Source organism: Terrapene carolina, unplaced genomic scaffold, assembly GCF_002925995.2.
Source record: "Terrapene carolina triunguis isolate 2854851 unplaced genomic scaffold, T_m_triunguis-2.0 Scaffold247, whole genome shotgun sequence".
Taxonomy (NCBI): domain Eukaryota; kingdom Metazoa; phylum Chordata; order Testudines; family Emydidae; genus Terrapene; species Terrapene triunguis.
Genome location: NW_020664598.1, coordinates 6,878,068 through 6,893,969, shown reverse-complemented (window position 1 = coordinate 6,893,969; position 15,902 = coordinate 6,878,068). Strand labels below are relative to the sequence as shown.

Sequence of the window (15,902 nt, the reverse complement as noted above, 5' to 3'; positions counted from 1 at the left end):
GACTTGTTTATCCCATAGAAAAAGTCTATTTTCAGTCTGGCACTGGGATAAACTCCATTACCAGATACCTTTCATAGGGAACAATCAGTAACAGAGACTGGCTATACAGATATCCCAAACTCGTTTCCAGTAATGGCTCCATGAATAGGACAAAGGAACTTTTGTAGCAAACAATTCATTCAGTGAATTTGGCCTTTTTCTCTCTTCATGAACTGGCTTTGATTTTCACTGATTTCTTCCCTATTTGTAACTGTTCGACAAATGTTTCATGGGAAACAATTTTATTTAGCAAACAATTGCTTGCAAATTTGCTCCCGTGTGGGATGGGCTATTAGTGCAACTGTTCACATGTGTCACATGGTATTGTTTCTGCTCCGTGATTAGATAAGGTAGGTCAGTGCGGTAGGGAATTTTAAAGGACATTTTAAACCTCTTTTCTGAGTCATTTGAGTCAGGCTTTTCCTGAGACATCACTGCTAGAAAAATTAGGTGATTGCAATATTATAGACCGGGTCAGATTTAAAACTAATATTCTCTCATTGCCTTTCCACTAAGTAATTGTGTGTCCCGTGAAGTCCCAGACATGAAAAGAGTGGCCAAATCTCTCTCTGATTTATTTAATTGCCTCTCTGCTAGGATGCTGGTCAGGGATTTTGGGCAGTTCTAGTTGCAAAGTAAGTGGGTATATACATTTGTCTGTCTCATGTAACTGTGTTAGCACCAGGGCACCAGCTGGGGTTTTGGGAACACAGATCCTAGACTAACAATAATACTGGTGCTAAGTAGTGTATGACAATGTTTCATCTATCTGATGCCCTTAAGCGCATGCTGCCAGACCCAAATACTTATCTAGAATTCTGCAGCTTGATAAGGGCTGGTACTTCTGGATTAGCCAGATTATTTGCCTTTTCTTGTTCAGTTGGTTTGGGGTGAGGAGAAATGAACTGTTTTATTTATTTATATGGACTTTATTTTTAATTGACGTCAAATTCTACTAGAGCTTGGGATAGGTGCTTTTTAATTTCTGCCAGGAGCATACAATGAATTCACTAGCTGCCATTTTTCTGACCCTTATCACTATTCCTACAGTCATTGTGACAAACAAATTAGCAATTGTGAGGTATGTACACGGTCTTAGTTGGGAAGGGGGTCAGAAATGGAATGGAACTTGGTGGTGCCTCTCTTCATTCTGGAGTTGCCGCTGGGGAGACTATACTCCCAGCATGTAATGTTCTGTGTTGATCTAAGCAGCCCCCGCAGTCCTCACCTACCCTTTATGCTGTATGCCCATATTAACCCCTCTAACTCGAGACGTCAACTCCCACCTCTGATTGCTCCAGGATTCCAGCCTTCTGGGCCCACTTCCTAACTGTTCAAACAAGCACCTTTGTGCTTTTTCCCATGCTGCCCCACACACATGGGAGGAGCTCCCCGTAAACACCTGCAAAACTAATACATTATCCACCTCCAAATCCCTCCTCCAAACTCTCCTTTGCCAGGATGCCTACAAAAACTTGACCCTGGTTAGGCAGCTGGTGCGCTGAGATCACTGCCTATCATGCTGACCAGTGTTGCTCATTGCATCCGTGTACTCCTCCATCAGTCTGTCTGTCCCCACTTGCTGTCTCTTGTCTTATACTTAGATTGTAAGTTCTCAGGGGCAGAGATTCTCTTTTTGTTCTGTGTTTATACAGTGCCTAGTACGACGGGGTCTGGGTCCAGGACTAGGGCTCTTGGGCATTACCCCAATACAAATAATAATAACTAATAAGAAATGACAAAATACTAATAATCTAGCACCGCACTCTTTCAATTTCTTATTGTGATGGTGTTACCTCACGGCAGCGGAATGAATAATTTCCCGGGTCAGGGGGCTAAAGTGGGGGAGGTGTGGGTCAGTCACACTGTAAAACTCCATGGGTTGGCTCTGACTCATGCCAAAGTGGGGCATGCAATGAGGTAAGGTAGGCCACCCCTTTGCTTTTAATATTTCACTTGAAACGGAAAGATTGTGGTGTCTGTTCCCACTAGAGGGTGCTGAGAGATGGAGGATTTGTCTATATGGTCAGGAGAGATGGGACTTTTAAGAAAGCAAGTTACTGCAATGATAGGGGAGTAAAGCTTATCTCCTGGTACCTGTCCAAGGCTAAGCTTGGAGACAGGTACAGATAGATTTACAGCCTGGGAACAAAGCATTGATGGTGAGTTATGGAGCAACTATCTGTGGGCAGATGGATCAGCATGGGGAAGAGGTGAAAGCACACCAGGGCTATTCTTCAAGGAACTTAAATGAGCCACCTATTCCTGACCAAAGCAGACACTAATTAAACCACATTCATAAAAATGTCTCTTTCCAATTACAGCCTCCGCCCCGCCACCCCGTCCCCAGCCCAGCCACGAGAGCACACACTCACATGTAAGCTTTGTAATTGCTGCCGATTTTCTGGATTCGGATGTCGTACTTGGAGTCGATGAACACCTCAGTGGTGGCGTAGGTTTTCGCCATGGCAACCACGCTGGCCATGTCCTGGAAGTCATACTGGTTCTCAACTTTTACCTGCAATTGCCGAAATCCAGCCAAAGAGCGGCAAGCACAAAGGGAACAGGAATATCTGTGAGGAGGGGTCATCTCAGTGGATGAATAGCAGAGCACAATGACAGTTAAACAATAAGGAGAGAGAGATTGAAGCAGGGACGACAGTAGGTAGAAGGATGCTTCATCCAGGCAAACCTTACACATACCTAGCTAACTGGCATGTCTCCCTCCTTGATGTACAAGTCCTGAGGGATCAGTAATGAGAACATGTACCTATGATTAAAGGGTCCCATGGGGCTTTCCCCGTAAGACTTAATGGGAGTTACACAGCTGAAATGCCCCCAAAAAGCATTCGTTATAGATTTGTAGCATAACTTAACTCCAAGCATGTAAATTACTCTTACCCTATTTACCACTAAATGTCTGATGAGAAAAGAAAACCAGGAGTGACCAGGAAATAGTCATTTATACCAGAACATAAAGAAGCGAGATGGGTTTTGGGGTTTTTTTGGTTTTTTTTGCCACTCCTGGTCTCCAGATCTCTAGCACTTCACATTGCCCTTATCTAGTTTCACGCGAAGGCCTGGCACAGGACTCCAGGCTGGAAGCGTACACAACACGAGCCCCATGAGGATGATGTTCCTAGGGGAGACTACATACCGCAGGCAGTGCAAGCTGGAGGTCATGGGAGTGTGTGCGGGGGAGGCTGGCTAGAGGTGTAGAAGGAACGGGATGGCGCGATGCTCAGGGGTTTGAGGTCTATACCCGAAGGGCTGCAAATTTCCTGGGAAACTAGCTTTTCACAGTGTTATATTTATTTACTGGAAATACATTGGAACTTTCAAAAAAGAAATGCTGGAAAAAGGAATCACTAAGTATAGAGGATAATCAGCTCTCTGCCAAGACCTACTAAAAAGGGTAAAGAAAAAAAACGTGACATCTCCTCTCCCAATACTGCAAAAAACCAATCAACCAACATACCCCAGACAATGTTACTATCTTAATGTCACCAAACACAGCCTTTAGAAATGTGCACTGGCAAAAATCTACTCTGTGCATCAGTGAAGCCTGGCCAACTACAATGCCCCCAAATGGTAATGTGTGGAGATGGATGTGTTAATTTAAGTAGGTCTATAGTATAGGATCCGGAGAATATGTGATTTTCATCATGCATTATTATTTGTATTGCGGCAGCATCCAGAGGCCTCAGTCAAGGATCAGGACCCCATTGTGCTAGGCACTGTACAAACATTGAATAAAAAGATGGTCCCTACCCTCAAGAGTTTACAAACTAAATCCATATATGTGTGGAAAGGGGCTGGAAAGAGCCACAGATCTATGTAAATCAGTCTGAAGGAAACATATGCATTGGTGGTTGGTGTCTCTTTGTAAAGAATGAATGAGCTATTCTAAATGTCTACCTAAAATCATGGGAAGGCAGCTGCCACTCTGAGTATGTAAGTAGAAGAATAATGACAAGTTTATTGCTAACCTGCAATGGGTGTGTTTTTTCATTTATATTAGAGTTTGTAAGTTCCAAACAGAAAACAAAAATGCAGTCACATTCTGGCTTAGAAATTCTCTCTTACCTGGAGACTAACAAACTCTAAGAGGCTAATTAATTGGTAGGACAACTCCCACTTTTTCAAGTTCTCTGTATGTGTATATATATCTCCTCACTATATGTTCCATTCTATGCATCCGATGAAGTGGGCTGTAGCCCACGAAAGCTTATGCTCAAATAAATTTGTTAGTCTCTAAGGTGCCACAAATACTCCTGTTTTTTGCGGATACAGACTAACACCGCTGCTACTCTGAAACCTCTCTTACCTAGGTGAGGTACAGATCTAGCGAATTTTTGAGTACTGGAAGAGCCGAGGTGAAGGTGGATTGCAAAACTGGTTTTGCCCTTACCTTTGGAGTTGATCCTGCTGAAATGTATCTTGAAAGGGCTTTCAGTTCATCACCTAAATCATGCACATCAATATCGCGCATGCCATCATGTGTAAACACTGTCTCAAGTGCCCTGCATTGCTGGTGTAGGTCTTATTCAGGTATAGTGAGGAGTTTTGGAATATCATATAACATCCCAAATATACTGCTGTGTTCCTTGAGCTGCATGAAACATTCTTCAATTGACTGTATTGCACAATCTAGCACCTGGTTAAAAAATTCAACTTTGAATTGTTGTTTGGGGTCTCTTGTGGGATTATCCCATGCCTCGTAATCAAAATGTCTTCTTCTTCGGTGACTCCTGTATTCTTGAATGGGTAGGAAAATAGCTTCAGTGTGAAGTTCCTCTGCCAACTTCTGTGTACTCTTCAGAACGTTTTGAAATCCCTCATCTGACCGGTAAGACTGTAGGTATGACTTTGCTTTGTCCAGTTGTTCCATTGCTCCAGATATATCAAGGTCAACATCTTGGAGTCTCTTGCTTACAACATTTATTTCAAACAGTATGTCATGTCACAACACTAAGCCACACAGAAATTTGAAGTTATGTATGTTTCTGGTGATTCCATTTCCCTCTGCCACTGTTCTCCCATGAACAGTTCCTGTCATAGCATTATCCTCCATAATGGCAACTATGGCATCATTTATCTTCCCAATTTGGTGTTTGATAGGCTTTATCGTCTCCAGTCGACTTTCCCATCATGTGGCACTCAGTGGTTTCAGTGTCAGAGAGGATGTTCCCAGATGTTGCTTCAAAATTTGCCATCGATGAGTTGATGCAGAGAAAAATACATAGATGTTTTGAATTACATTAAAAAAATCAGCAGCCCCACTAGAAGCTGATGCTGCATCACTGACCACCAAGTTCAATGAATGAGAACTGCATGGGACAAAAAAAGCTCGAGGGTTTAACTCTTGGATCTGTGTCTGCACTCCTCTGTTCTTTCCTCTCATGTTGGCCCCATTATCGTAGCCCTGACCTCTCATGTCAGCTATCGCAATTCCTGTATCTTCCAGCTTTTTAAGAAGCACATTTGTCATACCAGCTCCTGTAGTATCATCAAAGTCAATAAATTCTAGAAAATGCTCTCTGACAGTCACCATTGCAGGGACATTTTCACTAGGTTCCGTTGTTATTACAAAACGCACCATTAAAGTCATTTGTTCCGTATGGCCAATGTCAGGTGTGCAGTCCAGAATAACAGAGTAATATCTTTCTGACTTCAGATCTGCCACAATCTTCTGTTTGACTTTTGTTGCCAGTAACTGTATGATCTCATTTTGAATTGTTTTTCCAAGGTAGTGGTGTGTGTACATTTCTTGGGTGGTGACTCTTCTTAGATGCTCCTGGAGTACAGCATCAAACTCAGTCATCAATTCCACAATTTTAAGGAAGTTTCCATTGTTTGGCACATGCAGCTGATCTGAAGTGCCACGCAGTGCTAGGTTTTGGGTAGCAAGCATTCGCACAATGGCAATGAGCCTTTTCAGAACATTTTGCCAGTAAAGAGACTCTGATGCAATCTTCTCTTGATGCTGATCATCTATGGTGGCCTTTAACCTTAGTCTCATCTCAAGCTCTTTCCACCTATGGAATGCTCTCTGGTGATTTGCTGCCTTCTCATGGCATGCCAGATTTCTAGCCAGATTTTTCCAGTCCTTTGTTCCTGTAGAATCCAGTGTGGCTGGAACATTAGACTGGAAGAGTTTGTAACAAAAACAGTATGCAGCATTCTGGGTTTTTGAGTATGTAAGCCATGGCCTCTCCACTGTGTCACCATTGGGGATTTCACGCCAGCAATGTGTTGGATGGAAACTTCTGTTTTCATTATCTTTGGGGAACATGAAGTTTTTCTCTTGCTGTGGCCCATGAAGTATAAGGAAGTCCCTCAGGCTACTGCTCAAGTGGGTCCACAGTCCTGGATCATCTAAACTTAAGGAACTAAACTCAGCAGCAGCTATTTCTTGCGCCTCCACCACACTCTTCTCTGATCTACACTTTTCTTCAGAAATGTGCATGGAGATGGAGATATGGATGCTGCAGTAGCTGCCAGGTCACCGGCACTCTGACTAACTGGAAGATCAGGCATCTCCTCACCACTCACATCCTCACTGGGGCCGGAAGGCTTACCATGAACATTTGTGTCTATGCCATTTGATTGGAGCTTGCGGGGCTTGGGCTAAGGAGCAGTTTAATTGTAGTGAATTTCTCAACAGAGAAATGTGAATATAACCTTCCTGCAAGGCAGGATTTCAAATTATCTTGGGAGCCTAAAAAATCAGCACTGTGTATTTCAGTCACAGTTTGGACACCCAACCACTTTATGGCATCAAAGAGTCAGAACACATGGTCCTTGCAACGAGGGGCATTGACAGGAAATTCTGGTCTCCCCAGCTCCGATTTCTAGGTGTAGTGTTCCATTACTCCCATTTCCATGCTTATATTTCCTAAGTGTTCACAGACTCTAGAGTCTCAGGGTCATCACATCCTTTTTTGTCTCCAATCTGATCACTGCAGACACCCAGTCATATTCCTCTTCCACTTTCACTAGTCATGTGGCCACACAAGCAAAGAATCTGTCAGCCAGGTACATAATTATTATAGTAGTCCTTTATAGAGAGAAGAGTGCATTAGCTTTCTCTCTGTATATGACCCAAACTTTACTCTGTTCCACACTTTAAACCCACTTTCTATTATAAATGGGTTGATGAGGCAGTTATCTGTGTCCATATTGGGTTCAGACACAAGGTATCAGTTCAAGGTTGAATTGGGTAGGATTTGAGTTTGATGGCACTCAAATGTGCAGCAATGGGCTTATCATAAACAGACAGACAGATATGATAAAAATCTTATGAGCTGTTCTCATGAGATTTCCACCCCAAATGGTGGAAGTCACACAGCATCAACAGAGTTTGTGATCTTTCCTCCATCTCAAACGGCAAACATCTCACAAGCTTACTTGTTCTTAAAAGGTTTGTGCCATATTGCAATTGACTCACAAAAATGGCTATTCTCACAAAATTTGCTCAGACTCCTTTCTCCACAAATCCCCCGCCACTCCTCAGACAACAGTGGATTTAACCCTCACATTAAATTTGGAACTGTCTTGCACATTGCTGGGGTCACCTCATAATAATTAATAATAATAATTGATAAAATTATTCTGAATTTTCCCTTCACAGCTTCCCTCACAGCACCTCTAGTTAAAGGCCAGCCTTAGCCGCAGGTTTCAGCAGTCCCAAATCCAGGCTGTGTGTGCTGGATCGGACACAGCTCTCCATGTCCAGCAAAAGGTACCAGACCCACGTTCAAAAACTGGGATACTCCTGCTATTTTCAAGGTGGGTGGTATCTCCTGACTCATGAGTCAGAGAGACTGCAATGACTGGACTGTGCTGTTACATGTTAAATCATTATTTGTCCCCCATTTAGGAAAATATTTGTCCCTTGACAAACCAAGGTGACTTTTGCTGTTTTTGCTTCCTCTTTAATACACTGGATTTTCAAAGCTCTCATTTTTAGAACATTCTATTTCCAGTCCCAGGAGAGACAAGGTGACGAGTCAACCTTCCTGATAAAAGCCCCCTGGTATTTTTACATTACATAGTGGCTCTGTTTAGTTTGCGCTATATTTAAACAAAAAAAGAAATCCTTCTGTTCCAGTGAGAGAAAAATAACTCTGACCACATTATTATGAACAACAAGTTTTTCTTCTGCGATGCAATAAATTCATCTGAGCTGGGATCAGTATTGGGAAGATGTTTTCATAATTACAGGTTGGTGTGGATCTGAAGTGGCTCTTAAACTGGCCTAATTAGAGAGGTCTAAAAATAAAACCAGAGTAGCTATATAGAAAGTTGCTCTTATATATATATATATGAATGAATGTCCCATAAATATGTGCTGTTTCTCCTGTGTATAGATAGATTTGACAGTTGTTTCCTTCCCATGGTCTGTTCAGGGAGCGGTGAAGAAGCTTTCTGAGTGAATTTGCAGTACTGGGCTCTATTCCTGGGGCATTTCAGGGTTCTGGTATCACACACCTGGGAGATATTCACACCCTCAGTGCTTTCCCCTTCCCAACAGGCTCAGGGACAGAGTCAGCTGGAGAAAGAAAGAAGGGATGCCTCTTCTCACCCTCCCTCACTTCTAAAGAGCGACCCCTGTCCATATCAGGGTGGGGCTGCAATTGGCTCAGATGGCATCATACCCTGATTTGGCAGATGTCTCCATTTTTAACTGAGTGCCCACTGGCTCGGTTCTGTTCTTGGGAAGAGCCCTCCTGTTAGGGAGAGTCCATCCAGGGCTGTTGGTAGAGTCGTCTGTTATTGTTGATCCCTTGTCCACCTAAATGGAGCACGAGAGAAGTTCCTCTACAATAACTCAATTGAAAACCTTAGATGTTGCCTAATTAACACTTTTGACACGGCAGTTGCACAAGCAGCACATAGAACCACTGGGTGCACGCTTAGTGCGCCAGCTGGGCACGAGGGGCAGGCAGCTGCTCATGAGGTTAAGGTGGCGGTCTGATTTTTGGAAGAGGCGTGTGAGGCATTGATGGTGATGGGTGCATGCGCGTGTGTCTGTATTGTAGGTGGTGGGTTTGACTGGGGCTACGATGTCTCTCTTCGGGAAGAACGCTCCCCTTCTCTGCCTGAGCCATTTGGGAGTCTCTTGTTCTCGGATTTGTTAATGGAAATTTCAAACAATGTTTTATTACAATCCTTCCTCTCCACTCTGACCTTACACGCAGTGTGTCACTTCTTGGCGAGCCTCACTATCACTGAGCTTATGAAGTCTTCCGTTTTGATCATGAATGCTGACGGCTGCTCCTTCAGTGTCAGAGTTGCCAACGAAGCTCATTCCTCATAAGACCTAGTTTAGTTATTTTTGATTTAAATTTTGGAGATAGCTCCCTCCCCCTTTGCTTAAAAATGTTGTGGGGGAATTTAAGGCTCATGAAAATGAAGGACACATGAATGTGAAGGGCTGGTTATTATATAATGCTCATTCCAGTATTTTATAATAAAATAATAAACATTTAGAATGTATACAGCCCTTTATATGTTCAGAGCAATTTACAAATACAAGCCAATTAACCCTTATTACATCAATGTCCAGTAAGCATTGTTATTCCTTTTTTTTTTAAACAGATGGAGAAATTGAAGAAGAGAAGCAAAATGACTTGCTCAAGGCCACATTGTGAATCAGTGGCTGAGCTCTCTCGGGCAGGGACCAGCTTTTTGTTCTGTGTTTGTACAGCAGCTAGCACAATGGGCCCTGGTGCATAACTAAGGCTCCTACCCCCTACTGCAGTATGAAAAAGCAACAAAAGCAAAAAATCTGGACTGACTCTCACCCCTTTGCTCATTTCTTTACATCACAGTGTCTTCCATTACCAATGACATTTTAGCGCTTTTCAAACGTAATGATTTTCTCAGCTCTCTCTCTCTTAGTGAGAAGGATCACCGTTAGCACTTGTTAAAAATGTGGGTATACTGAAGCCCTCTACTTTAGTAAGTATTTTTGATGCAAGCATGAGGTCTTATCCATGATGGGACTTCTAGGGACTATGGAAATATGTATGTTTGTCAGTAGTTTAATTACTTTGGCCTTTAGTTTCTCCAGCACTTTTGCACAAATACCAGCCACCAGGTGAACATTAATTTCTTGAGCTGTTCAAAAACCTCTTTCAAAACAAAACCAAAGCTCTATCTCTGACAGTGCTTACATTTCACTACTAAGGAGCATCCTCAGGGCTATTATCTTGCTGTATTGTCTTCTGTGGTGAAGACCAATGGGCAGAAATAGTTTAGCTCCCTGTAATCTCCTTGTCCTCTCTAATTGCTTCTTTAAATTTACACGACGGTGGTCAAAATGATCCATTGACTCTTCTGCAAGCGTCCCGCTTCTGAGTTACTTGTAAGAACGTTTGATTATTATAACATGTTCTTCATCTCCTTAGCTCTGTTAATCTCCATTTCTGTAGTTCCTTTCTGGCAGCCTCACCTGGGCTGTATTACCATAACTTGAAAGGACAACTTTTTGGTCAAAGCCTTTGCCATTTAAACATGCTAGGGTTCTATTTTCTCTTCACCTTCTCTCTTCCTTTTTTTTTGTTCTGGAAATTCTGTGACTTGAATAAGGCTGATTAAATGAATTTGAATTTCCCTTCAGGCTGCTTCTAGCTGGAGAAGGGCCCCAAACAAAACCCAAGGTTCAAATACCCCAGAACTTGGGTGGTTCTCAAAATCAGTTGCAAGGGGTCCCTAACTTCATAATGGGCTAACCTAAATCTTGGGCTTTGAACAGCCCCATAGCTTTGGGATGTTTCATATCACCCCACCTCTACTGAGACTATCTCCATTCGTAACTAATTTTTATGTAACCCCCTGTGCTACTGCATGTGCTTTTGCCCTGATGTGTTATTTGGTAAACCTCTTCTATTATAACCAGCAGTGGCACAAAAATCTCAGTAAAGAATAAGGAGAAAACAAAGATCTGAGGTCTGATACAGATGAGACACGCTCAACTTCCTGCTGAGACTACAGTGGTCATTTGAGAGACGCCATCCATGTGAACTCACAGGGCAACTTCTAAATGATTCTTCAACCATCTCAACTGCCAGCTTGGGTTTCTTTCAGCATAAGTGTGACACATTTATGACCCACATTACAGATGTGATAGAACAGCAATGAAGGAAGTCCGGGGTGCGGTTCACCTGAGATACCCACTTGGTCTGCCCAAGGGAGCTGGAAACCTTTGCTTAGGTGAAAAGTAGTATGTACAACTGTCTTCTGGGTTGTTCTGGTTGGATTTCCCTGGCCAAACAGCTCACACGTGCACATCCAGTGGTTCCACCTACAGCTAGTGCTAGGCTGATTATTGCATTACAGTATGGCACAGCCTAACAGCGGTGTTGGTTTAAAATACAGACAAACTAATTTCATTTAGTTTTCCTATTTATTTAAATACTTGTTTTTTGATGCCCAAGACCACTCTAGCAGTTGCTTGGGACTGTGGTCAGCTTCTTCTTTGGCAACCACAGATGGAGCACACAAACCCCTGGAAAATTATAAGGAGTTTCTATATGAAGGACAGGAACCTAGAGAATAATTTTGTTTCCAGGGCCCAGGCTGTACTAAACCTGGGTCTTGCATAGTTTTCTGTTTAGGCAAAAAAGCAAAAAAAAAAAAAAAAGTGATACTTAGAGGGAAAAGGCCATTTTTTTTCTAGTGGAAAACTTAAGCTAGGATATTTCTTGTGATTCTTCTTCAGCTTTTATTGGGATCCAAAGAAAAACCAGGAGAGATGGTAACTCCCCCAAATCAGAACAAACCATATTCTGGACACAAATAGGATGCCTTGATATAATGATATATGTGACGGGTGTGACTATGGAAGATACAACACGCAATGTAAGTGTGTTTGACTAAAAGGGTTGCTGCCACCCTCCCCTCCCAAAGAACAGAGGTTGCTAATTCACTAAAAGATCCCAGGGAGCCTGGGAAAAACAAACAGGTTCTTTTGGGCAGGGAAGAGTTTTTCAGGATTCCTCTCTTGGCAGGCAACTAGGCAGTCTGCCTTCCTCCTTTGTAAGGGCCAGCCAAACTGTCCTGGTTCCTTCTAGTGGGGAAAGAAAATAACTGAAGGGCTTCCATTTAATAGAGTCAAATAATAATAACAGGGTCAAGAAGATCAGTGCTGCTTCTCCCTCTTTTGCAAGGAGACAATGGGTGATTGTGAGCTCCCAGGCTAAGGGCACTTTGCAGGTGCTCAATAAAGAACATTTCTCTTTTCAGAAAGCACAAAAATGACCAGCCTGATGGCTTCAGACCAACTGACTCAGACACCTCTCTAAGCGGCGCGGCACGGCACGGCACGGCACGGCACCCCTCCCCATAGCAGTCTCCAACCCAATAGCACCTGTCCGCACACCCTATATATGCCTGCCTCTTAATGAGCCACAGCTGAAGGCCCTTTCCTCCCACACTGGCAGTTAATGCAGCTTGGACTAACTATGGCAGAAGCTCTTTAACTTAACCCCTTCCCTACCCAGCTGGTTGCAGGGTACATACCCCTGTCACAGTGAGGGTGCACAATATATATCTGTAAGTTTACATGTCTATATACAGAGATGTAAAATGGGTGAGTTGTGTCAGGCTTTTCCTTACCTTCCCCATTCCAGCATGAGCATGTCCCAGCTTGACCACGACAGGGAAATTTGGGGTTGTGAGCTGAAAGACAGAAGAAAGAACCCCATTAGTATTTCTGTGGCAGTTCTTATCACCCAGCTACCTTCTTGCTGGGAAGCTGAGTTACCATTTCATGGTCAAAAAAGGATGGTCTTGTGGGAAAACAGTGAACAGTATTTTTTTCACAGGTCTCCAAATGATTCTGATACGGAGGCTAAGAAGAGTTCCTCAGAGTCAACCCCCCCTCAAAAGCAGCAACTTCAAACACTCCACCTGCACTTCTTCCGGTTCGGGCTTTTCTCAGTCTCTCTCCTTGATTTTGGTCCCTTACTTTTTCTGTCACTGTCCCCGTTCCCTCCCTACATATTCAACCTGCACCTGCAGTTTTCACTGGGGGAACACAGCGTTTCAAAGGTGACATGAGAATCTGAGTTATTTTCACAAACCTCTTCCCAACTCCCAACAGTTCTCATTCCCCATCTGCTTCCCCTTTCCCCTGGCAGTGGTGGTGATGTGTGTGTACGGGGGAAAGAGGGGATGGAATGGATGCCAACTTTTGGGTCAGACTCACAAAGACAATCCACTAGTACAACTCTCTTGCTGTGTCTTTCATGGGCAGGTATCATAGGCTGGGAGAGGCTGAGCCTCCCTAAACAGCCAGGCGTGGCCTGCCCAGGCTCTGCCCCCAGGTCCCCTCCTGCTTCCCTCTCTGCAGCTCTTGTCGTCCCCCATGCCGTGGCTCAGCGCTCCGGGGCTGGGGGCCCTTGGGCCGCGCTGCCTGCCCGTCCGGCACTCCGGGGCTGGGGCAGCCTGGGGTGGGGGGGCTGGTGGCCTGCAGTGGGGGAGGCTCTGGGCTCCTGCAGGGGGTGGAGGGAGTGGAAGGGGCGGGGCCTCAGGCAGAAGGGGCAGGGCTGGGGGCTAGCCTTCCCGAGCTGGCGGTTTACATGCCGCCCATGGTGTCTTGTCTCACTCTCTCTCCTCCAAATTCACAATATCATATAATGGGGGGGGGGGGGGAGAGGGGAGGGAAAGGGGGAATAAAAGAATGGGCAAGGGCAGGGATTAAATAATATAATACAAAAACTCACATTGTGTCCCTTCTGTCTCACTGCCTCTTGTCTGTGTGTGGAGCCTGCCAGCTGATCCAGGCAGACACACCGCTACGGGGCTACACTGACTTCATCAGGGCTCTCGCCAAGGCATAAGCATCCCTCAGTAGGGCTCCAGGCAGGTGTAGGTGTGCACCCACACAGATCAGCTGACAAGATCGGGGCTTTAAAACGTGTAGTCTTTTGGGCCTGTCTTCTTACATGATTGTGAAGGGCCTAAGATATATTCCATATATGACACTATAACACCGAACCTTGTTTCATGTTGCTCTGCCTGAAGTTTGTGGACATCACACTTAAACCCCACACCATTGGGTGCATTCTTGCATCTCTCTGTGATACCATCATCCTGCACCTTATCATGTACTAGTGCATTTAAGTCATCTGAATGCCCCACCATTGCCATACACTACACTGTATATTTATTGTACATTTGCCCAATTTAATAGGATTTAGAGAATTTTGTCTTTATTTAAATGCATGAAGCATGAGCTGGATTCATTAAACAGTTACCCTGAAGATTTGATGGTGGCAGTGAGTTGAAGTTGAACAGATAAATGGCTTTCCTATTTGCTTAAATTGGAAAATAGAGAAATAAATTGTTATTGTGCTAATTACCAATTGTCTATATGGACAGAAAGCTGCTATGCCCTAAATATAGAATTGGGTGTTGTCTTCATCTGTGACATTGTGTGGTGAGTGGCTGAGGATAGTTTCTGTGTCAAGGAAGGATCAGTGGTGATGTTGGAGTACCACTGAAGTCACTTGGAGTTGTAAGTACTCAGCATTTCACAGGACCAAGCCCGTTAAAGCAACAAGAGCCTGTAATCACTCTGTATTGTATATATGGGCCAGATCATCCAGTGGTGTAAACTGGCCAGGCTCTGCTGAAGTCAGTGGAGTTATGCCCATTTACATGAGATAGGAATCTGGTCCTGATCCCAAAATCTCCTCTACATATCTAGATAGAAGGCAAGCAAACTGGCCACCATAGGCAGACAGATTGATTAAAGGGGTAGAGAAAGTATAACACTGGTAGCTATAAGGTTTGCCCATTTACACCCCTTCTCGGGTTCCGGTTTTTAAATTAACATTCAAAATAAAGTTCTCAAGTTCCCCCTCAAGTCCATCCATTTACTCTCTTATCAGGCCACTCCCAGGCCTTTCCTGCTTGTAGTCTCGCTTGTCTGTAGTCTCACTTCCAAGTTCCAGATTTCTCTGCTGGAGCCTACATACTCTCACCAGCCCCTACACTCCACTCTGGTCTCTGCAGTATCCTGCTGCTCTTTACAGGAGAATCAGCTGATCCCTGCCCAGGTGTGCCTCCTTAGTAACTAGAGTTGGCTGGCTCCAGGCCTCAAGCCCTGAAGGGACAAGTCATTTTGTTACATCCTCCCACCCCACTTAGACCCTTGCCCACCACAGGGCAAGTTCTACCCAGCTCGCCTTTCATCTAATTACTTTCAGAGAGAAACTGCTCTCTCCCCCAAACTGTCTCCATCTTCGCTATCTGGAGAGGAATCCCATCTCTTTTGTCCACCGGCATTTTGATTTGTCACTCAAAGCCCTGCTTATCTGTGGCTAGCTTGTCCCTTTCTATCATGCCAGCTGCCTGGCTTCTTCCAAAGTTGCCAATTCCTTTCAATACCTCTCCTTTGAGGAAAGCAAACTGTTAATGGCCTCTCCCAACGCATCACAGTCACGCCCTGTTCACAACCAGAAGCCTTGTCTTGCCACCCCTTAGGCATTTCCACACCCTGGTCATGCATCTCCAGAACTGAGTCTCTCTCTGATTTAATATCCTTTATCCGAGCCTGCAACAGCTCTATTTTCATGGAATCATAGTTTAAGGCCAGAATGGACCATCAGATCATCCAGTTTGACCCCCTGTACATCACAGGCCACCAATGCCACCCAGCAGCTGCACACCAAACCCAACAACCAAAATAAGACAGAAATATTACAGCCCACCGGAGACTAGATTAATATGTGCCAGCGGCAGAGCTGTGCACCGGCAGGACCACGGTGCATCAATGCCCGAGGCCCCTGCAATGGCAGAGAACTGATTAAGTGAGATATAGATAATCCTGGCAAGTGATACACACCCCT

At 44.2% G+C, this 15,902-nt stretch overlaps 1 protein-coding gene across 2 annotated transcripts in view; it reads right to left on the bottom strand.

The window, feature by feature from the left end:
- Positions 1–15,902, bottom strand: part of SYN3 (synapsin III) — a 255,111-nt gene that overhangs the window by 20,705 nt on the left and 218,504 nt on the right. For both annotated transcript variants that reach the window (XM_026657459.2, XM_026657458.2), the window contains exons 6-7: positions 12,664–12,726; positions 2,415–2,557 (exon numbers count right to left, since the gene is read on the bottom strand). In XM_026657459.2, the coding sequence (XP_026513244.1) occupies positions 2,415–2,557; positions 12,664–12,726 (206 nt within the window). The remainder of the gene's footprint in view (positions 1–2,414; positions 2,558–12,663; positions 12,727–15,902) is intronic.